Source organism: Ailuropoda melanoleuca, unplaced genomic scaffold (assembly GCF_002007445.2).
Source record: "Ailuropoda melanoleuca isolate Jingjing unplaced genomic scaffold, ASM200744v2 unplaced-scaffold11384, whole genome shotgun sequence".
Lineage (NCBI taxonomy): Eukaryota > Metazoa > Chordata > Mammalia > Carnivora > Ursidae > Ailuropoda > Ailuropoda melanoleuca.
This window is the reverse complement of record NW_023179820.1, coordinates 647,958-675,937: the sequence shown is the minus strand read 5'-3', so window position 1 is coordinate 675,937 and position 27,980 is coordinate 647,958. Positions and strand designations below refer to the sequence as shown.

General features: G+C 38.2%; 1 protein-coding gene across 12 annotated transcripts in view; it reads right to left on the bottom strand.

Moving 5' to 3' along the window:
- Positions 1–27,980, bottom strand: part of SPIDR (scaffold protein involved in DNA repair) — a 502,027-nt gene that overhangs the window by 53,806 nt on the left and 420,241 nt on the right. For all 12 annotated transcript variants that reach the window (XR_004622658.1, XM_034650137.1, XM_034650132.1 and 9 more), the window contains one exon: positions 22,530–22,670. Coding sequence is in view for 11 of the 12 variants with exons in the window: in XM_034650137.1 (XP_034506028.1) it covers positions 22,530–22,670 (141 nt within the window). In the remaining variant the exon portion in view is untranslated. The remainder of the gene's footprint in view (positions 1–22,529; positions 22,671–27,980) is intronic.

The window sequence follows — 27,980 nt, the reverse complement described above, 5'->3', positions numbered from 1 at the left end:
CTTGAATGGGAGTCTGAAGAGAAAAAAAGTGAAACTAAAGACCCAACGAAGTCATAAAAAGAAATTTTTACAAGTAGCTAAATGAGAAAGAATAGTCCGCAGCAACAGAATCACTAATGTATTATGTTATAGGTGGTAGGGGACAAGGGAACAACACAACCCTCTCTTTAAAGGAAGGCAATAGTATAAGTCATTTTGCCCAGGCCATCTTTCTAAGCATGACTACTTTTATTTGGTACAGGTAAAAATGCTCAAAGAGAAGAAGAAAATGTTAAATCATCACTATGTATCTCCCAGACCCAAAGTGAATACAGTATAAAAAAAGTGAATACGGTATTAAAAAAAAGTCTGCCTTTCTCAGACTTTCCTTTAGAGGGATTGTCAATTGTCATCAAGGGTAGATAAGAAGGCTCTTTAAAGATATGCCTTCTTTGTAACAGGCTACACTGATTATGCAAGAGGGTAGCTTGCAGCTGGGTTGGCACTGGGGGTGTTCAGAGCACTGACCTGGGCAGCAGAGCTGAGCCCAGAAGCCCACAGAACGTCACCACCACCTGGGATCCACACGGGAGCCATGAGTTGTGCACATGTGGGACTACATCCCTGCAGGACTGCGGGCTAATCTGGGGGGGGCAAAGAAAGGGTCTTTATAGTTAGTCTGAAGTGCCACCTCCCTACCTAAACCCCACCTTATTCTCTCTTCCCAAGGCTTGTTGTGACCTGAAATGAGCTTATTTATGAAACATTCTCAAATGGAAGCACTGAGGCAACTTGCTATGTGTGACAACAGCTGCCAGCATTCTGTGTGCCTTCTCTATGCCGTCCTAGAAAGTGAGCCTGGGGAGGAGTTGGGTGGTCCAGTGAGCACAGGGTGCCCAGACCACAGGCCTTCACTCTACCATCAGCACTAAGGGTGCTTTGTGTGCCACACCCACATCTGGCACTGAGGATTTCACGGAGAACACGCATAGCGAAGCCGCTCTCAGGCGGCTGGCTTTCTTGGTTTACACAAAGCTTCCATTTGAGCATTTTTCATAAGCCTTGGCTTTTTCCTTTTAAGAAACCTTCTAATTTTCTTTTGTCTAATCACACTTGTTCATTTAATTAATCTAGTATCAGACTCTACTAGTCATAAATACAGTTTTAACATATATGATTCAAGAAGAAAAAAGACTGTCTTCCAGAAGGTAGCTTATGTCCCTTTATGTCCTTTTATGTCATCTTCATTACACTCAAAAGAGAACTTTGAATGAATTAAATAAGCTTTGTCATGATACTGAAATGTATTTCCTTCAAAAAGGGTTTGGTCTACTAGAGAAGATATTACTAGATGGCCCAGGAGATCCTTAACAAATTGACAGGAGCCATGGAAACCTTGAGATCCTAATAAGATTAGATAACCAGTGATTTAAAATGTATCATTATATTGGTGAGATGGTAACCTGAGGCAGTCACTTTGGAAAACAGTTTGGCAGTGACCCAGCAATCCTGATCCTGGGAATTTACCCTAGAGAACGGAGCACTTTTGTCCATGCAAAAATTGTATATGAGTGTTCACAGCAGTTATTATTATTCATGATAGTAAACAAGCAGCAACAACCCAAATGTCCATCAGCTGATGAATACATAAATAAATCTGGTATATCTGTATAATGGAGGATACGGCAGCCATAAAAAGGAATGAAGTACTTGGCAAATACTTCAAAAAGCCAAGCATAAAAGACCACAGACTATATGGTCCATTTATACGAGGTGTTCAGTATATGCAAATCCAGAGACAGAGAGCATATTAGTGTTTGTCAGGGGCTGGGGAGAATAGGAAGCAACTGCTAATGGGTATGGGGTTTCTTTTTGGGCTGATAAAATGTTCTGAAATTAGACAGTGATAATGGTCACACACTTTGTGGATATAAAAACTACTAAATTGTATACTTTTAGAAGGGCAAGATTTATGCTGTGTAAACGGAATCTCAACAAAGCTGTTATTTGAAAAATATAACTAACTGGAGACAAGGATCTCCAGCAAGGAGACCTCCAGCCTTGACCTAAAATAAGTCCAGTGTTACACCCTCTTCAGTTCTGCTTAATGATTTTGCTCCATACATCATCTTTCTTCCCTTTCCTAGAAGCTCTCACCCAAACGAATATCAAATATCCGGAAAACCAAAGGTCAGGGACTTCTGCAATCAAATAGTGATGCTGTCATCTTTACTGGAAAGCTTACATGGGACCCAATAAGCAGTACGAGGGCTGGGAGAAAAGAGGAGAGAGGCTGGGGAAAGCCAGACAACCCTTAACACCCTTCTTTTACAATGCCTGCCCTTCCTTTTTCTAAGTCAAGACAGGCAGGATATGGGGCACTAGCTCTGTGCTCCTTGTGGGTGCCCCTACACCCCACGTGAGCCAGGCATGCTGCTGACCCATGGAAGCGAGTCCACGGCCCTGCACAGGCCTGCCCTGAACTCTGACATAGAGGCTGGACGTGTGCTGATGCCCAGTACTTACAGAAGCGAAGGAGAACATGAATACTAAGAAAAATACATCATTTTCACCTGAGTTTACATAGACATCTATATAAAGACATGGACAGCTTTTGGAATAGGCTGTTCTGATTGATGGCTGAATTTCAAGGAGTGATTTCAGATTTAAACCTTTTTTGGTGATGAGAAAGATACTGAAAACAACAGAAAGAATACTGTAAAATAGCTTTTCAGTGATACTGCTGGGATGGTTGTATTCACTGAGAATGCACCCCTAGCTGGGTCTGGACCTCAGCACCTGTACACACGTACTCACACAGCCCTCTAACCACTCCCCTGCAGGGACATAACTTCCCCAAGGTTGAATAGCCAGCAAGGGCATCAAATCAGGCATTTTGACCACAGAGACATTTCTCTACTAAGAGTATTCCACAAATAACTTTATAGATGTAGGGAATAACATTTCCCAAGGTTGGTCCACAGAATTTCAAGAAGGTACTTTTCAAACTGTAGATAGCTGGAGAAAAAAAAGTAAATTAAATATATACCTGAAATCAAGCCTTTTACACTATACCTTTCAATCACTGATTAAACTGCTATAATTATGTAAGATTAATTTGTAGCTCTGTGAATATTTTACAAGATATCTACTACTTATATTAAAAAATGTTCTTCCTAATCTCAACTCTTTGTTCAAGGTTTGAGATATAAAAATATTAACTAGCACAATTTTGTGTAGAACAAGTTCTTTGCAAGTTTCTGTTCTACCTGAGCAGGAAATATCACACACACACACACACACACACACACACACACACACACACACTGTTATTTGGGAAGTAAGGAATGTCTACAACATGTTGCTATCTGGAACTCTGCAAGGTTCTAGGACTTTCTGATGTCCCAGGTGGTATTTATTATTTCAAAAGTGTCACATGTTCTATTCACTCACTAGTGTGGAAGCAGGAACACCCACGTTTCCACAGAAAATCTGTCAGCCCATATTTTTTGATACATGTTTTTTACCAAACATTATTACAAGTATGCTGATACTTGGAAAAAACAACAACAAAAAAACCCCTGCCTCCTTACAATCCGCTATCATGACTTAACATATTAAGTAGCCTCCCTTCATATACTCTAAGACTGAAATAATTTACAATGGGGTGTCAAATAATGAAGAGGAAAACAATAAAACACCCTTTACCAAGTGAGTGGGCTCCAACCTAATTAATAAATCAATCTGCCCTACTGCATGGATAGCTTCAGGGAAAAAACTGTGGTGCTAGAAACACAGAAGTACAGTACCTTTTCCCCAACTACTGCGGCAGGAAGCAATGTTAGCTCCCCCATGCCCCCACCGCGTTCTGAAACTGGCATTTCTATGCATATGTCATAGGAGAGGCAGCCTGCAGTGGGGAGGCTCTCACGCCTTACCTCCACCCCACCCTATCCAATCACAGGGAGTAACTGAGGGGAAGGATGGTGGTTTATTTTGTAATCAAGCATCTGGCATAGGCCATAGCAGCCTGTACTCCTAAGCCCAACCCAAGTACAATCAAACTAGACTATGCTTCAGGATACCATCCCAGAAGCAGAATTTGCTTTGGAGCCATTTAAAAGTGCATTTAAGGTAAAATATTTACTCTTGATGAGCTTTAAGTCCCTCATCTATGAAATGAATAAAACAATATTGGCTTTAAGGGGTTATTTTGAGGATTATATACGAGTGCACACCCAGCATTGTATCTGGCATATGATAAATAGTAGCCCTTGTTATTATAAACACCCTTTTTACTTGTTTTACATTTTACTGTTTCCCTTGATGCCTTGGTTAATCTCATTACCTATAAGCAGATTTTTTTCTTTTTTCTTTTTTTTTAAAGATTATTTATTTATTTATTTGACACAGAGAGAGAGACAGCCAGCGAGAGAAGGAACACAAGCAGGGGGACTAGGAGAGGAAGAAGCAGACTCCCAGTGGAGGAGCCTGATGTGGGGCTCGATCCCAGAACGCCGGGATCACGCCCTGAGCCGAAGGCAGACGCTCAACAACGGAGCCACTCCGGCGCCCCTATAAGCAGATTTCTTTTTTTTTTTTTTCTAGAAAGGTGGTTCAGATGGTTCAAAATCTTTTTTTTTTTAATGATTTTTTATTATATTACGTTAGTCACCATTCAGTACATCCCCGGTTTCCGATGTAAAGTTCGATGCTTCATTAGTTGCGTATAACACCCAGTGCACCATGCAATACGTGCCCTCCTTACTACCCATCACCGGTCTATCCCATTCCCCCACACCCCTCCCCTCTGAGGCCCTCAGTTTGTTTCTCATAGTCCATAGTCTCTCATGTTTCATTCCCCCTTCTGATTACCCCCCCTTTCTTTATCCCTTTCTTTCCCTACCGATCATCCTAGTTCTTATGTTCCATAGATGAGAGAAATCATATGATAATTGTCTTTCTCTGCTTGACTTATTTCACTTAGCATTATCTCCTCCAGTGCCGTCCATGTTGCAGCAAATGTTGAGAATTCGTTCTTTCTGATAGCTGAGTAATATTCCATTGTATATATGGACCACAGCTTCTTAATCCAGTCATCTGTTGAAGGGCATCTCGGCTCCTTCCATGATTTGGCTATTGTGGACAATGCAGCTATGAACATTGGGGTGCATATGGCCCTTCTCTTTACTACGTCTGTATCTTTGGGGTAAACACCCAGTAGGGCAATGGCTGGGTCATAGGGTAGATCAATTTTTAACTTTTTAAGGGACCTCCACACTGTTTTCCAGAGTGGCTGTACCAACTTTCATTCCCACCAACAATGTAGGAGGGATCCCCTTTCTCCGCATCCTCTCCAACAATTGTTGTTTCTTGCCTTGTCTATTTATAAGCAGATTTCTTGAACCTGGGGGAGATCCAGCCTCCCACTGTCTGGGCATGGTCCCAGGAGAGGTAAGGGTCATTTCAAAGAGGCTTATGATAACTTCATGAGGCCCTGCCTGTAGGGTCATGAAAACAAGTCTAGTTACATACTCTTGGCTCAAGCAGTTCCACTTTGGGAATGCTATCCCAAATCAAAGTACAATTCATGACCTCAGGGTATGAAAAGATTTCTTAAACAAGTGAATTGAAAGCACTAACCATAAAGGAAAAGATTGACAACTTTGATAAATTAAGTATTTCAGCTAAGAGAAAAAGAACAAAAAGACATGCGACCTATATAACACATAAACCATATAGAACCAATGAAGGACTCATTTTCAGAATGTATAAAGCTCAATACTCCAAAAGAAAAACAAGCAACAGACTTGAATAGACCAAAGAGGAAATACAAATGGCCATTAAACATAGCAAAAGTTTCTCAGCCTCAGTAAGTAATCAAGGAACTGAAATTTAAACCAAAATGAGATTCCACTACAGATCCATCAAGCTGAAAAAGAACAAAGTCTGGAAAAAATAAGGAAAAGACATCTAAAGATGCCAAATAATGGAAGGAAAGTAGAGCAGCAGGGACACTTCACAGTGCTAACAGGCAAGAAGACTGGAACTCTTGCTTTTGGAAAACAGTTTGGCATTACCTACTGAGGTTGACAAAGCACCCTCCTCCCCACCATTACAGGCACACACTTGTACACTAGAGGCCACACATCATTGGGTTTATGCCACTGTCTGTAATGTCCAAAATGCCTAGAATGATTATATGGATAAACAGCCTGTGGTTAAGTGCATAGATCTAGAAAGAAAATGAACAAACCAGAGTCACCTACAATGAATGGATGCATCTTACTAAGTTTATTGGTGAAACAAAGTATCAACAGCACACAGGTGCTCAATGTGAGGGCTCACATTTTTACGTATGCCTGGGGCCTGTGGCGCCTGTGGCATCTCTCTGGTGAGTGAAAGAAGCAAAATTTAAGAATATACATGTATGGTATCATCTCTATAAAGGTCAAAAACAGGCAAAGATAACTATATTTTTATGAATGAATGCAAAATGCTAAAACTATGAAGAAAAACAGAAGAAATCTGAGGACTGAGATGATCTCCAGAGGAGGGACAGGGTATGTCACCAGGAAGGACACAGACTGGGGGTGGCTTCTGGACACTGATCGTGTTTTGTTTCTTGAATTCAGTAGTGGCTTCATGGGTGTGCTTATTAATCATTCTATACTCTACAATTATGCATTCTTTCACAGTTTGTTATATTTCACAGTAAAAAAGGTTAACTTAAAAGATCAATACGTAAAGGAGACATGTATAATATACACACAAGGATGTTAGTTGCAACATAGCTTAGAAGTGGCAAAAACTGGAAACAACCTGAACGTCTCTCAGGAAAGAGACATCCTCATGAAATTATTAAGTGAGAAAAAGCAAACCCTATCTCTTTGTTTAAAGATGTGTTTACCTTCATGAAGAGAGGTATGAAAGATCACACTCACTGGAATGAATACCAAGTGGAAAGAGAGATCATTAAATTTCCTTTACTCTTTATATTAATTATTTGTACAGTGACAACCAACAGTGGCTATATTATTATCTCATTATCTCATTTGCAGATAATATTGAAAGTCCTAATGTGAGGTTTTTTACAAATGTGTGATCCAGGTTCAATGGACTTCGTGACAATCCACTCCATTGTTGGCAATTCTAGGAAGGAAGCAAACTGCCTTTTTTTTTTTAATGGTAATGAAAATTACCTTTCTTGGAATTTATATTTTCATTAATAAGTATCTAAGCAACTGAAAAAGAAAATCTCTAACTAAACCTGAAGCATTCAGTGTAATTATTTACTAGAGATGTGATACCATTCCTGGTTACTCAAGATAATTCTAGTATAGATAGCTTATTGCTATTGTTTAACAAAAACAATGGAAAACACCAAGAATCTAAATACCAACACCACTGACAAGAAGTAATCAGATTTCTTATTTAAGGGCCAGGGACTATAACCATAAAGCAAATGGGAAATTTACAGAAATGAATTCCCCTAAAACTGGAAGTAATTAAACGTCAGCTGCAATACTGAAAATGCAGGCTTTGGAATTTGATGGATCTGGCTTGAGCCCAGCTCACATATTTGGAGCCAAATTATTTAATTTCAGCAAGCTTCAGGATCTTCATTCAAAACAGAATAACATCACCTAATATGCCAGCTAGTTGGAGGGTTAAATGAAAGAGGGACCTTAGTGACATTGATACTTTCTCTTTCCATTTTCTGTGCCCCATATGAACAGACAGATATTTTATTGGCAAATTCATAAAGACTTAAGAGTATTCTATCTAAAATTAAGACCTATAAGATTCTCCAAATCTGAAAAGCCAGCTAAGGATGGCATATTTAAATTAAACATCTGATTTCATATTTGAGATTAACAGAAGAACACACTCCCATCCAGCTTCTGGATTATACCCTTACCTGTGCCCTCATGGTAACTATTGCCACAGGCTACTAACCTGAGAGAGGGTGGAAAAAGCTATATTCATGTGTAAAATGTTTATAGGAGCAATTAATCCTCAATAATTACTTTCCAACTATGCTGCTGGAGCCCTAAGAAGCCAGGTGGAGAGGCTGTGGGGGCCTCCACTCATCCACCTCCTAGTTTTAAACAGAACAGCTCCACATGGATTTGTTGTCACGTTTCAATTGAACTTTGTATTTCTATTTTTAAAAAAAGTTCAAAGTTTTAAAACTACTGGCCTGCTGATAGATAATTATGATTTTTGTGAGGAAAAGAACAGCAGGGGGCTAGAAAGAGGAATTGTTGAGATTTCCAAGAGAAGGAATGAATGAAAAAGAAAAAAAAATCCTGCCCATTTGCTGATTTCTAGAGTAGTTATGCTGCAAGGCACATTAACTAGATAAACTGCCAACCTGGAGGGACAGGTACTAGTTGTTTTTATGTTCTTGTATCAGCTGATCTTTCTTCTGGTTTCTTTGATCCTTGTTTTAACTAAATCTCTCTGTACTTTTAATTCCACTGGTTTCATTATCCATTCTTTCCCATTATGATTGGGCAATTGACAAGGCCTGGCAATTTCCAACTGGCTTTCTTTTCTTTCCTGGAAAAAAGTGGAACACTTCCAATTTCTAATTATCATTCTTCTAAATTACTCTATTGTCTTTCTCTTTCCATTTTGTTTAAAACAAGACAACAAAGTCTTAGATCAATTCAGGCCAGATTTCTACTTTTCAGTTAATTAGAAAAGAAAAAATAAAGTAGGAAGAAGGAAAGAACCACTGTTTATATGGTGTTTTAGACTGTACAAAACACTTTTATGTATTATCTCATTAAATTCTCCTAACAACCCTGAGAAGCAAATACTATTTATCCTGATTGATAACTAAGAATGGGATTAGTTTCGATCAACCAGCAGACTTATAAGAGCTAATATATAACTCAGATATACTGATTCTGAGACCAGTATCCTTTATCAACACTGAATCCCAACTGCCTCTGCTCAGTGTCCAGCAAAGTTCTTGGAAGTATGAGTTTTGTTTTTTAACCAGCAAGTCCCCTGGCAGACATAGTTATATAATTCCAAGTTAACTTGGTTCTATTTTGTCTCTTGGTTACGGGGGCAGTATGTAGTGAAGTGAGGGAGGAAGATCAAAGACAGTTTTGAGATTACTACTAAATTCGCTTTATATAGCCAAGAAATATTTGTGACTGTTTTGGTTCTGAATTTATCATTTGTTCGTCAGGTTTTTTTTAATAATATTTTTTATTATATTATGTTAGTCACCATACAGTACATCCCTAGTTTTTGATGANGATCATTCTTTCTGACGGCTTAGTAATATTCCATTGTAGACATGGACCACATCCTCTTAATCCAGTCATCTGTTGAAGGGCATCTCGGCTCCTTCCATGATTTAGCTATTGTGGACAATGCTGCTAGGAACATTGGGGTGNTGGGGTGCATATGGCCCTTCTCTTTACTACGTCTGTATCTTTGGGGTAAACACCCAGTAGTGCAATGGCTGGGTCATAGGGTAGTTCAATTTTTAACTTTTTAAGGGACCTCCACACTGTTTTCCAGAGTGGCTGTACCAACTTGCATTCCCACCAACAATGTAGGAGGGATCCCCTTTCTCCACATCCTCTCCAACAATTGTGTTTCTTGCCTTATCAATTTTTGCCATTCTAACTGGCGTAAGGTGGTATCTCAGGGTGGTTTTGATTTGATTTCCCTGATGGCTAAAGATTTTGAAGATTTTTTCATGTGTCTGTTAGCCATTTGTATGTCTTCATTGGAAAAGTGTCTGTTCATATCTTCTGCCCATTTATTGAGTTTGAGTTCTTTGTAGATCTTGGATACCAGTCTTTTATCTGTAGTGTCATTTGCAAATATCTTCTCCCATTCCGTGGGCTGCCTCTTAGTTTTTTTGACTGTTTCCTTGGCTGTGCAGAAGCTTTTTATCTTGAAGTCCCACAAGCTCATTTTTTCTTTTGTTTCTCTTGCCTTTGGAGATGTGTCATGAATAAAGTTGCTGTGGCCAATGTCAAAGAGGTTGCTGCCTATGTTCTCCTCTAGGATTTTGATGGATTCCTGTTCCTCTAGGATTTTGATGGATTCCTGTCTCACATCGAGGTCTTTCATCCATTTGGAGTTTATCTTTCTGTATGGTGTGAAAGAGTGGTCAAGTTTCATTCTGTTGCATGTAGCTGTCCAATTTTCCCAGCACCATTTATTGAAGAGACTGTTTGTGTGGAACCAAAAAAGGCCCTGAATCGCCAAGGAATTGTTGAAAAGGAAAAACAAAGCTGGAGGCATCACAATACCGGATTTCAAGCTGTACTACAAAGCTGTGATCACAAAGACAGCATGGTACTGGCACAAAAACAGACACATAGACCAATGGAACAGAATAGAGACTCCAGAAACGGACCCTCGGCTCTTTGGGCAACTCACCTTTGACAAAGCAGGAAAAAACATCCAGTGGAAAAAAAACAGTCTCTTCAATAAATGTTCGTCAGGTTTTTATTGAAAACTATGTTAACTGCAATGGAAGACACAGGAAAAATAATACTTGGCTTCTGAATGGTAGTCTGTTTTTGGTCAAAAGAAAATGGGAACATAAATTTATGTCTGGGAGAATGCTCTCCTATGGGTGTCTGCCTGGAAACCTGATGAACCTATAAGTCATACCACGAAGGCCTTGTTAAAGCCTTCCTACTGACTCAAGCAAATGAGGGGGATTATCCACCCACTACAGCAAAAACCTTATGATACTGTTATTGATTGGTTCCAAACTGCTTCCCTGCTAGAATGTAAACTCTCTGAAAACTGGAACTAGGACAACATCCATGTATCCACAGTAAGATGATGTGTTAATGAATGAATAAGGGAAGAAAAAGAAACATGTAAAAGTCTATAGTCAAAAAAGAATTTCTTATCTAATGGACTACAATGCAAATTTATTTTTATTGAATAATTTTTCTAAACACTATTAGGGCAATAATCTTGACAATGGTTAGTGCATGAAGTTCAAAGAGAAGCTCTTAGGTGGTTTGTGGTTGCCATTCAACTTTCCTGTGATCAACCTGGTGGGTGTCCCAAGCCTTGCTGCACTCTGTTGGTTTTTTCTTTGTATGCTTTAATCAATGCCTTGATTTTCACTATCACTGATAATAAAAACAATTTAGAGGAGATATAAAATAGCTTTCTTACCTTAAGGATTTTTCACTGAAAGATAAAGGTGATGAATGATTTAGAGGGGTGCCCATTTTAATAAATCTTTGTCTTAATTTCCCCAAAATAATTGTTAAGGTTAAATAACTGGCATTTCCTTTCTGAGCCCCTAGTCCCTAGTTATTTCTTTTTGAGATATGTGAAATTATGCCCAAAGGTTCCATTTAGAAACTGTTCTTCTCCAACTGCACTTATGAAACATTTGTAGCTGTTTTCACAACTCAGTGTAAGTATGTTTTAGTCAATCAGTTCATTTTTCTATTTTCCTTTTTAAAAATTGAGGTAAAAGTCATACAGCATAAAATTAACTCTTTTAAAGTACATGATTCAGGGGCATTTAGTACATTCACATTGTGGTGTAACAATCACCTCTATCTAGTTCCAAAACATTTTCATCACCCCCAAAGCAGACCCATACCTGTGCGCAGTTGCTTCCATTCTCTCCTATACCCAAGCCTTGACAGCAGCCACCAGTCTGCTTTCTGTCTTCAGGGATTTGTCTATTCCAGGCATTTCATATAAATGGAATCATATAATATATGACCTTTAGTGCCTGGCTTCTTTCTCCTAGCATAATGTTTTCAAGGTTCATTCATATTGTAGCACGTGTCAGATTTCTTTCTTTTAACTCAGTTTATTTTTGACTTACTAAAAATCTGCTTTGTTTGCCACTTCATTTATTCTCTGGAATACATGCCTTCCTTTACTTCTGATTATATTTCTTTTCTTCTTCAGGTTGGGATTATTCACAATATTTTAAAAAATTTGAGTATAGCTGACACACAATGTTATATTAATTTCAGGTGTACAACACAGTGATTCAGTTTCTCCATACATTATAAGCTATGCTCAGCCCATATGTAGCTACCATCTGTCACCATAGAAGGCTATTGCAATATCACTGACTATATTCCCTATGTTGTACCTTTTATCTCCATGACATATTAATTCTATAACTGGAAGCCTGTACTTCCACTCCTCTTCACTGATTTTACCCATCTCCCCAACCCTCTTTCCCTCTGGCAACCATCAGTTCTTTGTATTTTATAGGGCTGACTCTACTTTCTGTTCGTTTATTCATTTGTTTTACTTTTTAGATTCCACACATGAGTGAAATCATATGGCATTTGTCTTCCTCTTATTTCACTTAGCATAATAGGTTCATCCATGTTGTTGCAAATGGAAAGATCCCATCCTTTAAACAATCTTGAGAAAGAAGAACAAAGCTGGAGGTATCACAGTCCCAGATTTTAAGATACACTACAAAGCCATAATAGTCAAAATAGTGTGGTCCTGGCACAAAAACAAATACATGGATTAATGGAATAGAACAGAGAGCCTAGAAATAAGCCCATGCTTACATGGTCAGTTAATCTATGACAAAGGAGGCAAGAATATACAATGGGGAAAAGACAGTCTCTTTGATAAATGGTGCCGGGAAAACTGGATAGCGACTTGCAAAAGAATGAAACTGGACCACTTTCTTATACCCTACACAAAAATAAACTCAAAATGGACTGAAGACCTAAATGTGAAACCTGAAACTATAAAAACCCTAGATGAAAAACAGGCAGTAATTTCTTTGACATTGGCCATATCAACATTTTTCTAGACATGTCTCCTAACGCAAGGGAAACAAGAACAAAAAATTACTGGGACCACATCAAAATAGAAAGTGTCTGCACAGTGAAGGAAACCACCCACAAAACAAAAAGGCAACATATTGAATGAGAGTAGATATTTGCAAATGACATATCCAATAAGGGGCTAATATCCAAAATATATAAAGAACTTATACGACTCAACACCAAAAAAACCAGAGTCCAATTAAAAAATGGACAGAAGACCTGAATAGGCATTTTTCCAAAAAAACACATCCATGTCAACAGACATGTGATAAGATGCTCAATATCATAAATCATCAGGTAAATGCAAATCAAAACCACAGTGAGATATCACACCTTATATCTGTCAGAATGGCTAAAATAAAAAAGATAAGAAATAGCATATTTTGGTGAGGATGTGGAGAAAAAGGAACTCTCTTGCACCATTGGTGGGAATGTAAATTGGTGTAGCCACTGCAGAAAACAATATGGAGATTCCTCACAAAATTAAAAATGAACCAATAATTCCACTACTGGGTATTTACCTAAACAAAACATTAACAGTAATTTAAAAAAAAATATGCACCCACCCCTATGTTTATTGCAGCATTATTTGCAACAGCCAAGATATCTAAGCAACCCAGGTGTCCACCGATAGATGAACAGATAAAGAAGATGTGGTGCATGTATATACACACACAGTGGAATACTACACGGGCTTGTGATTATACTTCTGTGTTTGCACCGAGGTAACGTTTTGGGGTGGACATCCAGTTTGTTTGTTTTTTCTGGCAAAGTTCTAGCCTGAGTCAGATTTTACAGGAGAGCTTTGGAGAGCGAATTATAGATTAGATTTTGTCCAAACTTTAACAGGAGTTGGGCTTTCATAAGACACTCATTGGTTAAGGGCCACCTAAACTAAACTAAGGGGGACCCAAATTCTCAGATTCTTCCAGCTGTTTTCACAGGCAGGTAAAACAGTATCTGTGGCTGACGGCAGTCTTTTGAAGACAGGGACAGATGTGGGCCCACAGATGCAAAAGTACAAAGGAGCTGGGGATAGGGGTGGGGTGGTACAAAAGAAATGATGGAAGGGCTTTAAAGGGATCTGGTCCAATATCAATAGTTGTTTGCTACAGGGATTAGTTATTAATTCTGATTAAATGATTCTCAATCATTAAACAAATTATTCATTTTGTGATTATGAAGCATTTTCATTTTAAAAGAATTATTCAATAGGTAAATGATCCTGTTCAGATATAAGCTTAGCCAAGGGCTACACTATAGGAAATCCTTCTCCTTACTATTTCTCAAACACACCATACACAGTTCTGTCTCACAGACTTTGTACTTGATTCTTCTGCCGGGGTCTTACACCACAGGGAGAAGAATATGACTTTGTGATAGAGGAGCCTGCCTGTTTCACCCTGCTCCTAGTCTTGCTCTCGCTAACTAGATGTTGTGTGCCTCTCACTGTGATGCAGTACAAAGCATACAAAGTCATCACGGAGTATTCTAGCCCAGAACTACTTAAATAGACTTTGGTCAAACCTTTCCTAACTTCCAGTGTACAATATAAATACTGTTTTATACAGTCAGTGTTAGCTGGTAGTAGAGTACTGGGTTTGCCCACTTATTTACCATTGGTTTGCTCATCCTCCCTTCTTGCACCTCACGCATTTCAGTTTGGTTTAATTGTATCCTTTTGAATTTTCTTATTGGTGCTATGTCCCCGTATTCTTCTGACTCGGGCTTATAAATTCCCTCCTGCTTTTGTTTTTATTGTTCTTAATTAAGCTACTGAATACTAATGACTATTTAGCTGATAATAAAAATACAGAAACCAAGCTTTGATGCATGATACTGCTAGGTTACCTTATTTCTTCTATACATCTCCTTCTTATCATAATAAAATGAGAATGTAGGTCTTTGCAAATTAACGATGAAACTTTTCCCGATTATTCTCATTGTTCTTTTTTTTTTTTTAAAGATTTTATTTATTTATTTGACAGAGAGAGACAGCCAGTGAGAGAGGGAACACAAGCAGGGGGAGTGGGAGAGGAAGAAGCAGGCTCCTAGTGGAGGAGCCTGATGTGGGGCTCGATCCCAGAGCACCGGGATCACACTCTGAGCCGAAGGCAGACGCTTAATGACTGCGCCCCCCAGGCGCCCCTATTCTCATTGTTCTTAAGCAAAATGTATGGTACTAAAACTATTTTAACCAGATTAAGTTATTAAGTAAAGATCTCCTTGTATCAGATTTAATTAACGTGATTACAGCAAAGCAGTCAAATATATAAGGAAGCAATTCAACAGCCGGAGTCTAGAGTTGTAAATCTAATCATGATTTGTGTGACTTGGGACTATAACCTCAGATTTCAAAAAATACCTTCCCTCTCAATAAAAATAAAAGGTATGATTTCTATTAATCTTTGATTAGAATCTAATAAAAATAACTGTCAACTCACAGTAACAAAGACACTCAGAAATAAAGTGATTAGAGCAAACAATATTTTCCTAATTATCATTTTCCTAAAATGTTTCTATTTCAAAGAAAAGTTGTGTAGAGCTTGTTTTACCTTCCAAAATGCTTTACACTGAAAGTCACAATCTAGCTGACTGTAATCCTTACTTTATATACCTTATAAGGTTTACTATGTTTATTATGCTCAGCCAAAGATGTATGCTCCATACCTACCAAAAAGATGGCAACTTTGCAAATTAATCTGTAAGAAGATTGTTTAAACAACAGGTTCAATATTTTCTTTAAGGAAAAGATGTACAAATGGAAAAAGTATCTTTGTGTACAAAGCTAAAAATAAAAGCCTCCCTGAAAGGGAAAGTAATAAACCTAAAGAGGCCTGAAGGTTATCTGGTCTAGTCATTTAATTTCCAGATGTATCAGGGGCCAGAGTCACTGGTACTGGTAGCACAGCCAGGAGTACAATCCAGGTCTCCTGATTTCAAGTTAAGACTTTCTACTCTATGCAGAATGTCCATTTGGTTGCCCTCAAATTAGAGAACACCACAGCAGCAAAATAAGGGGGTGTGGGCAGCACAGATATATAAGAAACTCTCTATAATGTCAGGAAAGAAATACATCAGAACACGAGAACAACACATACACAATATTAAGAAAGGTTGAAGAAGAAGGGGGGGATACAATCTCGAAAATATTTGCTTACTTAAACTACTATTTACTGTTTTGTTGTTGTTTATGCTTCCCTGTACAATTGTTAAATAGAGACCAAAAATAATCCCACTTTCAAAGACAATAGAAAGATTTAATTTTCATTTAAAATACTCATTTTAAGAAACAATGGCAGAAAGAAAACATAAAATCCACAGAGGAAACACAAAACATACTTCTAAACTGATTAAAGGCTAAAATTAATAGCATGAAGCTTGTTTAGGGGGAGCTTCCTTTTGCTTCTTTGAGCATCACTGGTTTCAAGATTTAGTATATTCTCATCCACTGACATTTTATTCACCTTCCAGAAACCTAAGCAATCCCCAGGAGCAATTTTATTTTTCAAAATCATGAAATTATTATTAAGAACATCCCTTACAAGAAGGCTTTCCAACCACAGCAATTAACAAGAGTTTCTGGACCCCTAACCCCAAGGGAAGCATGTAGCTCTTTAAAAGGGTGGCCTTTTTGAAGAGGGAAAATCAAAGGAAGGAAATTACTACGTAAGTTTCTTAACCAAGGAGAACTCTCACCACCACATACTTCCTGCTAAAAGAGCATCTGAAATGGTTCCTCAATAATAACCCTAACCCAACCCAGTCAACCTGCATTGAATAATTCCTAATGACTCCCTTCTACTGCACTTCTGTGTACTCTGGGTCACATCCAGCTGGAGCGAAGGCAAAGGTCTCCACAGGAGACTGAACACCTTACTGTCACATCACACTGGAGTTTGACCTTGGCCCACTGTGTGACCCTGGGCCAATCATCATCACCTCTAAGATGGGGGTGAGAACAGTCTTTTACTGACTCTTGTGAGGACTAAAAAAGACAAGAAAACCAAAGTGCAATGCATGGAAACCTTTTTTCTGTGAAATATTAAGTAATGGACATTCACACTCTCCCCCTCTTTGGTAAAGCGTTTTCACAGCACAACCCCATGCATGTCCCCTTGGACTTTGTGAGGCAAGGTCTATGTCCAGAGGTTCATAGAGAGCGTGGCCCTCACTTGCACTGGATGCAAGTCTTGGGACCAAATGATTTCCATTCTTCCTGCTAAAATTGAGCTCCAACAATTATCACTTACCATGTACAAAAATATACATCCAAATCTTATTGAGGAAAACTCTAAGATAAACCCAAGCAAACAACTAATGTCCATTTCACAAATACTTATTATGAGTGTGTCATGTGCCAGGAAATACAATGGTGAACAAGAAACAGCACCTGCCCTCACAGAGCCTAACAATGGGGCAGACCAGTTTGAAATACTGGCCACCAGGCATTCTAATCAACGTCAACTTTTACTGATTGTCTACACCATGCAAAGGAATGCGACAATGACCAAGACAAGGTCTGTTATCTTGGTTTGAGTCAGAGCCAAGCACATGGTGCAGGCCAGCTTGGGAGAGCCATTCCAAGATTCCTCATAAAAGTCTTGATGTTTGTATATTATTACCAAAAAAATGGACATATTCAAACTTAGGCCTACGATGTCACTCTTATTTACATTAAAGTATACCTGTCTAGTAGGACACAGGTCAGCAGGAATCCTACAGAGGCCTGGGCGTGGGCACTGAAGTAAGCAGCACTATGACCATTGGGTGCCCATGTGGAGGAAGGGAGGAGATGACCCAGCAGTAACTGCAGGAGATAAAGGAAGCGGTGCTGGGTACAGGTGCCAGGAGTCTTAATGAAGCAGCATCTTAAGACTGGCTATGAGGGAAAGGTGCGGCTTAAATAAGACCCAGGGGAAAAGCAAAGTGTTCTAGGTCTAGGGCACGGCACATGCCTAAGTGGCGGGACTAAAGGCCACAAGTGCAGCTCACTGGGAACTAGCAGGAGGGCTTGTAAAGGACTTCTGAATCCTGGCTATAGGGTTAGTATTTGAGCTTTTTGATTAAACTTGGCTTCTAGTATAAAAATTTTCAGTACTTTATCTGTTACCTTGAAAAAAAAAAGTTGACATTTAAAGAGTAACTATTAATTGGATCATTCTCGGAAATGCACCACCCCACACACAAAGTGCCCACCCCTCACTCTATCATGAAAGCTGACCAGACTTATCTTCAGTCTGGCTCCCAAAGGAGATAATGGAGACAGTCTTCCCTCCCTTCCTCATTCTAGTCCTTAGCCCCAGGCCTTTCCTGTTCTCTTCAGGGTTCCTAAATCTTGACCTGCCCTCGGAAACCCCCTCAAAGGTGGCTGCTATCAGCCCACAGCTCTCTGTACTAGGCACTTGCCAGTCAGTGTCTGCTTGGGTCACCCCTGGCTCTCCTGCTGGTCCATGAGCTCTTGGAGGGAACTGTCTATTTTTACACTCCTGGTGGAGCTGCCTGCAGGTATCAGAAATTAAGATTAGTTCTTAACTGGTTCTTTGTTCTCCTTCTCTCAATTGCTATAGAAGTTTCCAAATCGGTAGCCCTGCCCCAATCTCTCCCTCTATCTTAAACCCACTATGGGTAGGTAAAACAGCAGGGTCATCTTAACTTGATTTTAATTTTTATTATCTCTTCTTTTCTTCTCTGAAAATCTCACAGAGGCCCTAATTTTCTCTTGGATTGATGCAGAATCCCTAAAAATAGGACATAAGCCTTTATCCAGTTGACTTTATACCCCAGTATATTCTGGTTCAGGATAAATCCCAAAAATCTAGCACAGAGCTAGCTCAGTGCCACAGCCATTAGCCAGGGGCATAGCACAAAGAGGCACTAAATAATTATAGAATCAATGAGTGAATTATCTTTTCAATAAATCCTGTCATTTCCTCTTTTGCATATTATCTCCACAGATAACATCTTACCAGTTTGAAGAGAACTTTTCTTTCTGATAGGTCAGGATGTTTAAGGCATTTGTTCTCACTAACTTCTTTTATGAAATCTGAGATCAGCCATTTAGGATCTAGTCACTTAAAACAGTAACTGCTCCAGTACTTATGCCTGTCTAGTTTTCTGTTCAAAGGGAAGGAATTTAAGGTCAAAGATCATGTCAACTGCTTCCTTCTCATTCTGGGTACTCAGGTAGAGCCTTCTGTATATATTGAGTACTGTTAAATGCCCTTCAATAAAATCTTCCCTTAAAGGGCCAGTCAACAGATCTAAATCAAATACCACCTACAAATTAGTCATTTTAGATGCAGAGATTAGTGGGTTTTAACAAGTTGGGACACAAATATGAGTAGGATTTTGAACTGAAAGAATTTCCCCTCTCCCATAAAAAAATTTGGCTAGCTATATTTTCCATTTCTATAGGGGTAACACATATTTTAGGAATTCTTTTCCCCCTCAGTATTTCCCTATCATATAAAAATGAAACCGTATAATAATCAACAATAAAAAGATAAAGTTCATACACAGAATTAAGACAGCAAAGTCATGTAACCTTTCTGCTCATTTGACCCACTAAACTGCTGCACAGGCCACGTGGGAAGACAAAGGTCAGGGCACATGCCTTAGGAGGAGAGAGTCACTGGACAAATAGCAGGGAGTGCTCTAGAGAGGAAGAAAGCACAGGCAGAGCTCCACATTCTGTTTAATGAGCATGCCTCAGCAGTTTTTTTTTTTTTTTAAATGGTAGTTTTTTTCCTTTAAATCCAGGCTATTTTTCAGGCTCTTTTTGCTTTAAAGCAGTCAGTTTGGACACACAACTCCAAAATATGTCAGAGAAGTACAAAAGATATGATTGTTGTTTTTCTGCAAGCCTTTCTAAATGAGGCAGGTAGACAGAGCACCGTTCCCCACACACTGATCCAACAGCATGTCTGTCTGACTGGACAGCTCTGAGGTCATCGGTCCACTTCATAGCCCTTGTAGGGAGTAGTGATTTTCCATCACTAGAAGCATGGATCAGATGAAATCTGCTAGCCAAGATCTAAAAGACTTCATGACTTAGCCCAAACACACAACTATTTTCCAACTGGCAAAAAAGTTATTTTCTATATTAGATATTGGAGGTATATAATTATAATTAATCATTTTAGCTTGAATTTTGGGAAGTAAATGTACTTTGTTAACGTTTATGAGAAGTACATTTTGTTAGAGTTTATGGGAGTTGCCACGAAACAAAGTAATTTGAGGGAAAATAGACAATTTGTGTTTACTGGGCCATGGATGGATGACTGACAATGGATGATATCACTAATAGGCAATTATAACATCCAGCATTCCTAAGTGATTTAATCATTTGTTTTGAAGAAATATAGTTTCCAAAAGACCAAAAAGACAATCTAAACATTTATTTGGGTAGCTGTGTGCCAAAATAAAATTAAATATATAAGTAAAGAAATTAATCCCAACCTAAAAAAAAAAATCAAGTATTTAGTTACAAACCTAAAAATGGTATAGGTTCCATAAAGTTTGTTTGTAAATGAATTATTTGCAATACTCAGTGCATTTCCTGTGGTAAAAACATTTCCTATGGGAATGTTATAGATCTAGTAGTAGGGATCCCCTTGTAACCCACAAAAAAGTAGATTAAGTCTTAGGAACACATACAACTATAAAGCATAATGGTAAAAGAACATGAACTTTACAGAGCCAAAGACTCAGGATTGCAGTAGCTCTGTCATTTACCAGTAGAACTGCCAGAAAAAGTTATGTGCTGTAGTCTCCAGCAAGAAGTAAGCCTCCCAGGGCAGCCTCTGTATGGCCTGTAACACACCAGGAAAGCTGGCAGCTGGAGCAACTGTGCTGCCCCATAGGGAGGATTTCCCGTGATGGGGCACCCACTTGGATCCTGGTGTGCTCAGGTGGGAGGCTCATGTGTAGAGTTCACATCGAGAAAGATTACCTCCCACATGGCCCTGATAGAGTTAATGCTGTCAGGTCAATATGTTGGCGCGGCGATACCATTTACTGTATCTACACAGTCTTTTTAGAAACTTGAAATTCTAAAACGTAGGACTAAAATGAGGCTCAGCCTTAATAAAGATAAATTTCATGTGAAACTTAAGCTTTTCTTTTTTTTTTTTTTAAATTTTATTTATTTATTTGACAGAGATAGAGACAGCCAGCAAGAGAGGGAACACAAGCAGGGGGAGTGGGAGAGGAAGAAGCAGGCCTCATAGCGGAGGAGCCTGATGTGGGGCTCGATCCCATAACACCGGGATCACGCCCTGAGCCGAAGGCAGATGCTTAACCACTATGCCACCCAGGCGCCCCGAAACTTAAGCTTTTCACACATGTAGATAAGCTTTCTAAATATCTGGGCAAACCTCCCCACCCCCAATCTATAACGCAATTGCATTATAATACAGCCACCCATTTATAAATAAAAGGAAGCATTTGCTATAAGACAAATCTTCATGGATCTAAAATGCTCTTGTATCTATCTACCCAGGGCTTATAGGGGATCTTTCTATGAAATACATGTCTTTCAGGCAGAGCCATCACTCACCTGCACAGTACTATATGAAAGCCAGATGAGACACGGAGTTGTGGTCTCTGGGAATGCTGACTGCCTACATAGGTCTGTCAGAACAATACTCAATAAATGTTCACAATTTAGAATGACCATGGCTAGAATGTTCATTATGCAAACAACTGGAGGATGCCATCAATAACTGCTTCAAAACCAGAACATCATATATTCATCATGGGTTTTTTTTCTCTCAGATTCTGGTATAAGCTCAGGTGTTACTATAATTAAGTAAAAAATTAACATCAAGAGAATTAATACACTATTGAAGGAAGGAGAGATTACAATAAGATTGAGAAAATCCCAAATTCACTGTTTACACTAATTCTCTATATGACTGGATAGTTTGATTAAAAATGTTTCTTCTTTTCCCTAACTTATAGATTTAGGATGATTAATGGAGATGTAATTGCCATAGTTTGGACCAGATCTACATACCATTCTATCTCGCCTATCCAAAAACACATTTTAAGGTAGGGTGCCATGAAACTTGACAGAGAACAAAACTTTCTTACTATGGAAAGCAAAAAGAAATGACAACCTAAGAATTTGTTTAATGCTGATAAAATGTCCTTACACTAAGTTATATTTTCATTTACATAAACTGACTAATGCAAAACTATCTTATTTTTTAACTAGGAAAACATACAGAAAAAAAATCTTTAGAATTAAAGCACACATGCATAACATTTTTTATCTTCTTAACTTTCAATAAAATTAGGAATCACTAAACCTGCATTATTGTTTTTGTTGCCAATTTTTCTCCTAGAAGTACTTTATGGGCTTGACTCAGCTCTGGCCTAGTTTCACAGGCAAACTCTAGGATCCTAGTTTATTGTCTTTAAAAATAAGAGACAAGAGGCATTTGGGTGGCTCAGTTGGTTAAACATCCGACTCTTAATTTTGGCTCAGGTCATGAGATCAGGTTTGTGAGATCGAACCCCACCTCTGGCTCCATGCTCATGGGGGAGTCTGCTGAAGATTCTCTCTCCCTCTGCCCCTCCCTCCACTTGTACTCTCTTTCTCTCTCTCTCAAATAATAAGTAAATCTTAAAATAAATAAATAAATGAATAAAAGATAAAACACTAATAAAGGAACCAGTCATTGCAGCAAACTAGATGCTATTACAGAGTGTCCTCACCTTCCTCTGGTGGCCTTCTGTAGAACCTTCATTCCCATAAGGCTGCAGGACTTCCCTTCCAACTGTTGGTCCTTCAAGATGGCACCCTCAGAGTGTACTTCACTGAACATTCCATAGGCATCTTGCACGAGAAGGCAGACTCTACAAAAAAAAGTATTTACATTTTTTTAGGAGACAGTTTTTGATTCACTACAGAGGTCAGGATTTCCTTCTCCTTTACTAGAGATCCATTTTAATCATCTTCCTGAATGGGTAAATCAGGGTAGAGGAAGTTGAATTCAAGCATGCACTTTTAGATTTGTACTTACAGGTATTTGGATCACTATACACAAAATAAAGAAGGAAACAGAATTTTCTTTTGGTATAAAACTAAACCCTGAGCCAAATGTGGTTTAAAAGCACATGAAGAAGATAATCCTTTCCAATAAAATATATTACCACTGCCCAAAAAGAGATTATCCTCTCTCCCCATTTTTATCCTGTCTGTTATAACAGGAAACACTTCTATTTTGTATGGATGCTCAACACTGAGAAAAGCTTCAGTGTAACATTATGATGAAAACAACATTAATATGGGGCTTTCTCTGAGAAGGCGCATATTTACAGACATGCATATCCCACAAGGATAAAAACCAGCATCTCTGCTGGCAGCAACACAGACATGACGGATATCCAATGACATGATGGGATTCCCCCCAACTTTTAAGTTCAAAGGGTAGTACTTATAAAAACCTATTTATGATTAAATCTCCAATCCTTTCACTTCACAATTCAGGTAAATGAAGTCTTATTTATTATGAAATGACACATTCTCAGAAAATATTTACTGAAGCCTGAAAAAAATTAGGCAGTAAATAACACCACCAAATAGACTGAGGAACAAAACTATTTTACAGATGAGGGTGTATAGGAAAGTATATGGTGGGAAAGAACATATGATAAATGATGAACAAATGAATGCTAAATCTGAAGCAATGAACTTTTTTAAAAAAGATTTTATTTATTTATGTGTCAGAGAGAGAGAGAGTTCGTGCACAGCAGGGGGAGCAGTACGCAGAGGGAGAAGCAGGGGACTACTGAACAAGGAGCCCAATCTGGGACTCTATCCCAAGACCCTGGGGATCATGACCTGAGCCTAAGGCAGATGCTTAACCAACTGAGTCACCCAGGTGTCCATGCAACAATGAACTTTAAATAATGCTTAGAAGCTAGACTTCCCAATTAATTCTCCCAGGTCCACAGGTCCCCCCTCCCCCCTGATTCACAAAAGGGGCAAAGGTAAATCCTGTCTGAAGGAAATTACCTTTAATTTTAGCCTGGTGTTGGGTATTAAGGGGGGCATGTATTGCATGGAGCACTGGGTGTTATACGCAAACAATGAGTCATGGAACACTACATCAAAAACTAATGATGTACTGTATGGTGACTAACATAACGTAAAAAAATAATAATTTTATCATTAACTGTCATGGAGTAAAATCAAATAAAAATGTGCTTGAATAAAAATCGCTAGTACAGGGGTGGCTGGGTGGCTCAGTTGGTTAAGCATCTGTGTTTGGCTCAGGTTATGATCTCAGGGTCCTGGGATCCAGTCCTGTATGGGGCTCCCTGCTCAGCAGGAAGTCTGCTTCCCTCTCCCTCTACCTTTCCTGACTGTTTCTGGTCTCTCTGTCTCTCAAATAAATAAATAAATAAATAAATAAAATCTTTAAAAAAAATCACTAGTACAAGGAAACAAATCACTATGTGGGAAGAGTAAAACAAAACAAAAACAAAAAATAGATCTCCAGGGGACTTGACATATTAAAATTAAAAGATATGAAATATGGAATAACTATTTTAAAAAGGTAAAATCACAAAGATAAAATACAAAACAAAAATCTATACAATGTGACTTGGCAGATTTGAAGAATGAAATAGAACTTTCAAAAAGTAAACACTACATTTATTGAAATAAAGAAGCTATTAAATAGGTGTAAACAAATGGTTACATGTACCTGAAGAGTGTGTATATGTGAACTGGGTTATAAATTTGAGTAAATAACCTAGAATGCGTAATGAGATAAAAAACATGAGAGAAAACAGAAGTACAGAAGATAGAATGAGAAAGTCTAACATTTGTCTAATAGGAATTTCAGAAGAACAAAATAGAGGAAGGAGAAGCAATAATTTAGTAAGTGCAAATTTTCTTCCCAACTGATGAAAGAAATGAATCCAAAGATACAGGAAGAGAAATAAATATCAAGCAGGACAACTAAAAGGAAACCCATCCTAGGACACATACTGTAATAAAACTAGAGAACATCAAACACAATGAGAAGATTCTAAAAGCAAAAAGGGTGAAAAGGCCATCCGCAAAGGAATAAAAATTTGATTTACACCAGCCTCCTCAAAAGCAATGAATGAAGCCGATGATAGTGAAATATTTTCAGAAGTATGGAAGCCATTTCAAAACTGTACCAGCAAAACTATCTTTCATGAATGATGGTAAAATAAAGGCATTTTTAAATAAAGAAACACTAGGCACATATTCCACTTATAGAGCCTGATATATGTACTAGTTATTAGGATAATTACTAAAATAATTTCTAAATTATGCATTTTAGGAAGAAGGAACTTATTCTGGAAAAAAGGTCTAAGATAAAAGAACTACTTTTCATCAATACAAACAAATCAAAACAAAACAGTAGGATAAAATAACACCAACACCAATAATATCAACTAATGCAGGGGGAGCTGAAAAACTGGAAATGGAGAGCAAGTAGGTCAAATGGGGTAATGAAGTTCAAATGGTCCCATGTGGTCATATCACCCAGAGCAGGATGAAGATATTAACTCCAGCCTTCACTGAGTATTTACATCTGGTAAAATTTCAAGGATAACCGCGAAAAGAACAGAAATATGGTGTATAACTTCCAAATTACTAGATGGAAAAAAAAATGGAATGAGAAACAGAGGCAAAAACAAAGAAAAAACTCTCAGAAAATGCAAAGAAAAAGCACCAAAAAAGGCAGAAAAAAGTAACGTAATACGTATGATGGTAGACACAAATCTATGTACATTTGAAATGGAATAAAAATGATTTAAACTTGTCAATTAAAAGGCAGAGTTTGCCATGTTCAGTTTGAAGGGAAAAAAAATGAACAAAAATGATATTGACAGGAAGCGTCCTAAAACAGAGGAAGGTTCAAAGGGTGAAAAAAAAATGTTTTAGGCAAATATTAACCAAAAAAAAGCTGAGGAGGTGGTTTTGAGACTAAACTAAAGAGATTCCAGGAGAGAAAGCATTATTAAGGGTAAAAAGGTCACTAATACCGATTTTTAAAAAGCTTTATTTACCAGGAAGACATATAATTCTAAATCTGTATGCTCTCAGCCTTGAAATATATAAACTGACAAAACTACAGGGAGAAGTGAACAAATTCAACATTATTGTGGGAGATTTCAATCCACCCCTGCCAAGTGTTAAGTTAATCTGAGGAAAATATTAGTAAAGACTTGGAAAACTTGCAAATACCTAACAAGTTTGATTTGTTGGGTAGGCAATTAGAAAAATTGCCCACAGTTAGAGAAAGTGCATTCTCAAGCACACATAGGACATTATAAAATGTGACCAGACACTGGGCCATAAGTCAGGTCTCAATGAATTCCAAAGAATCAGTATTGTATGGGGCACATTGTATGCCTACAATATAACTAAATGAGAAATCTAACAAAATATATATACTTTAAAAAATCTTCCATTTTGAAATTTTACAACATCCTTTTCAACCAAATATGAAATCATAGTAGAAAAGAGTATTTTGAACAAGTTGATAAAAATGCACATGACAAAATTTCTGGATTACAATGATGATTCAGAGAATTTGCAGTCTTAAGTATAGTAAAACATGATCACTTTTCCTTTTCTATATAGATCTTTAAATTAGTTTCCTTCATTCCCCCTTCTGATTACCCCCCCTTTCTTTACACCAATAAATTAATTAATTAATTAATTAATTAAAAAATAAATTAGTTTTCTATGTACTTATCATAAATTCTACACCTCAGCCAATTACCAAAATGTTCCTTCAGGGTGGTGAACCTCACATATACTGTGCCTTGAAGAGGCTGTCCTGGAGCCTCTGCCTCACTCCAGTCTGGACTGGTTAGCACAGTAGTCTTCCCAGTATTTCCTGTCAGAAAATCTGAGGGATTTACTTTGCTGCTTTAGTATTTTGGATCTCCTATTTTCTATATCCTATATCTTCCTTTCTTACTTGACTTCAAGTTAGTAGCTCACAGCTTCTAGGTCCCTAAGCAGGGGGAATTAGGAGCTAAAATCATTGAAACCATTTATGAAATTGTCAAAAATCTATCCTCAAACTTTACGGGCAGTTTGGCTGGGTATAGATTTCTAGATTGGAAATCATTTTTCTATTCCAGGTCCAATACTGCTATTGTCTTCCTCCTTTCTCTACAGGAGCTGAGCTTTGTTCTAGTTCCCAGGGCACTGACAACACTGCATGGTGATATTCCTCGGTACAGATCTACTTCTATGTACTGGGTGAGTAATATCCTCGGTGGGTCCCTTCACTGTGGAATCATGTCTATTCTGTCATTTCATTGATACTTCCTCTCCTTCATTTTTTCTCTTTTTCATTCTGGTTATTGGACATCCTGGACCAGTTAAGTTTATTAACTTTTCGCTCCTATTTTCCACTTCTTTCTGGCAGTTCCTTCAACTTTGTCTTCCAATGCTTCTAATTAGGCTTTTCATAATTTCTACTTTTCATATGTTTAACTTTTAAGAGTTCTCTTTTAAGCTCTGAAAGATGTTTTCTTTCCCCCTGATAATTTCCTCTTTCGTTTTGTGGTTGCACTATCTGTAACTTCATTTAAGAAGCTTTCTTCAGGCCCCTGCTGTCTGTTCCTATTTAAGAACAGAGCTCTAACAAGCTTCCTGGACTCCCCATGGGTAGGAGGAAGAACTCATCAACCATGAACAACACACGGGCAAATAGGCTGGGCCATTTTATGGCTGGGGAATCTCAGATGTTAATATCTTCACATCTCCTCTTGATGAGAAAATTCCTCATAAAAGACTGTGTTTACCTTGGCACAGCACTATATGCCAGGGTAAGGGAGAAATGACCACTCAGCATTGCAGAGTAAGTGAATAGGACATGATCAATTCCTGGAGAGACTTGGAACTAATCATTTACCTCCCCTCCCCTTTTCTTCTTCGTTCCTTCCTTCTTCCCCTCCTTTCTCTCTCCCTTCCTTCTTCCTTTCCTTCCCTTACTTCCTCCCTCCCTCTCTCTCTTTTTCTTTCTCTTTCTCTCTTTCCGTCCCTTCCTCCCTTTCTCCTTCCTTTTTCTTTTTCTTTCTTTCTTTCTTTCTTTCTTTCTTTCTTTCTTTCTTTCTTTTTTTCTTTCTTTCTCTCCCTCCCTCACTCTCTCACTTCTTTTT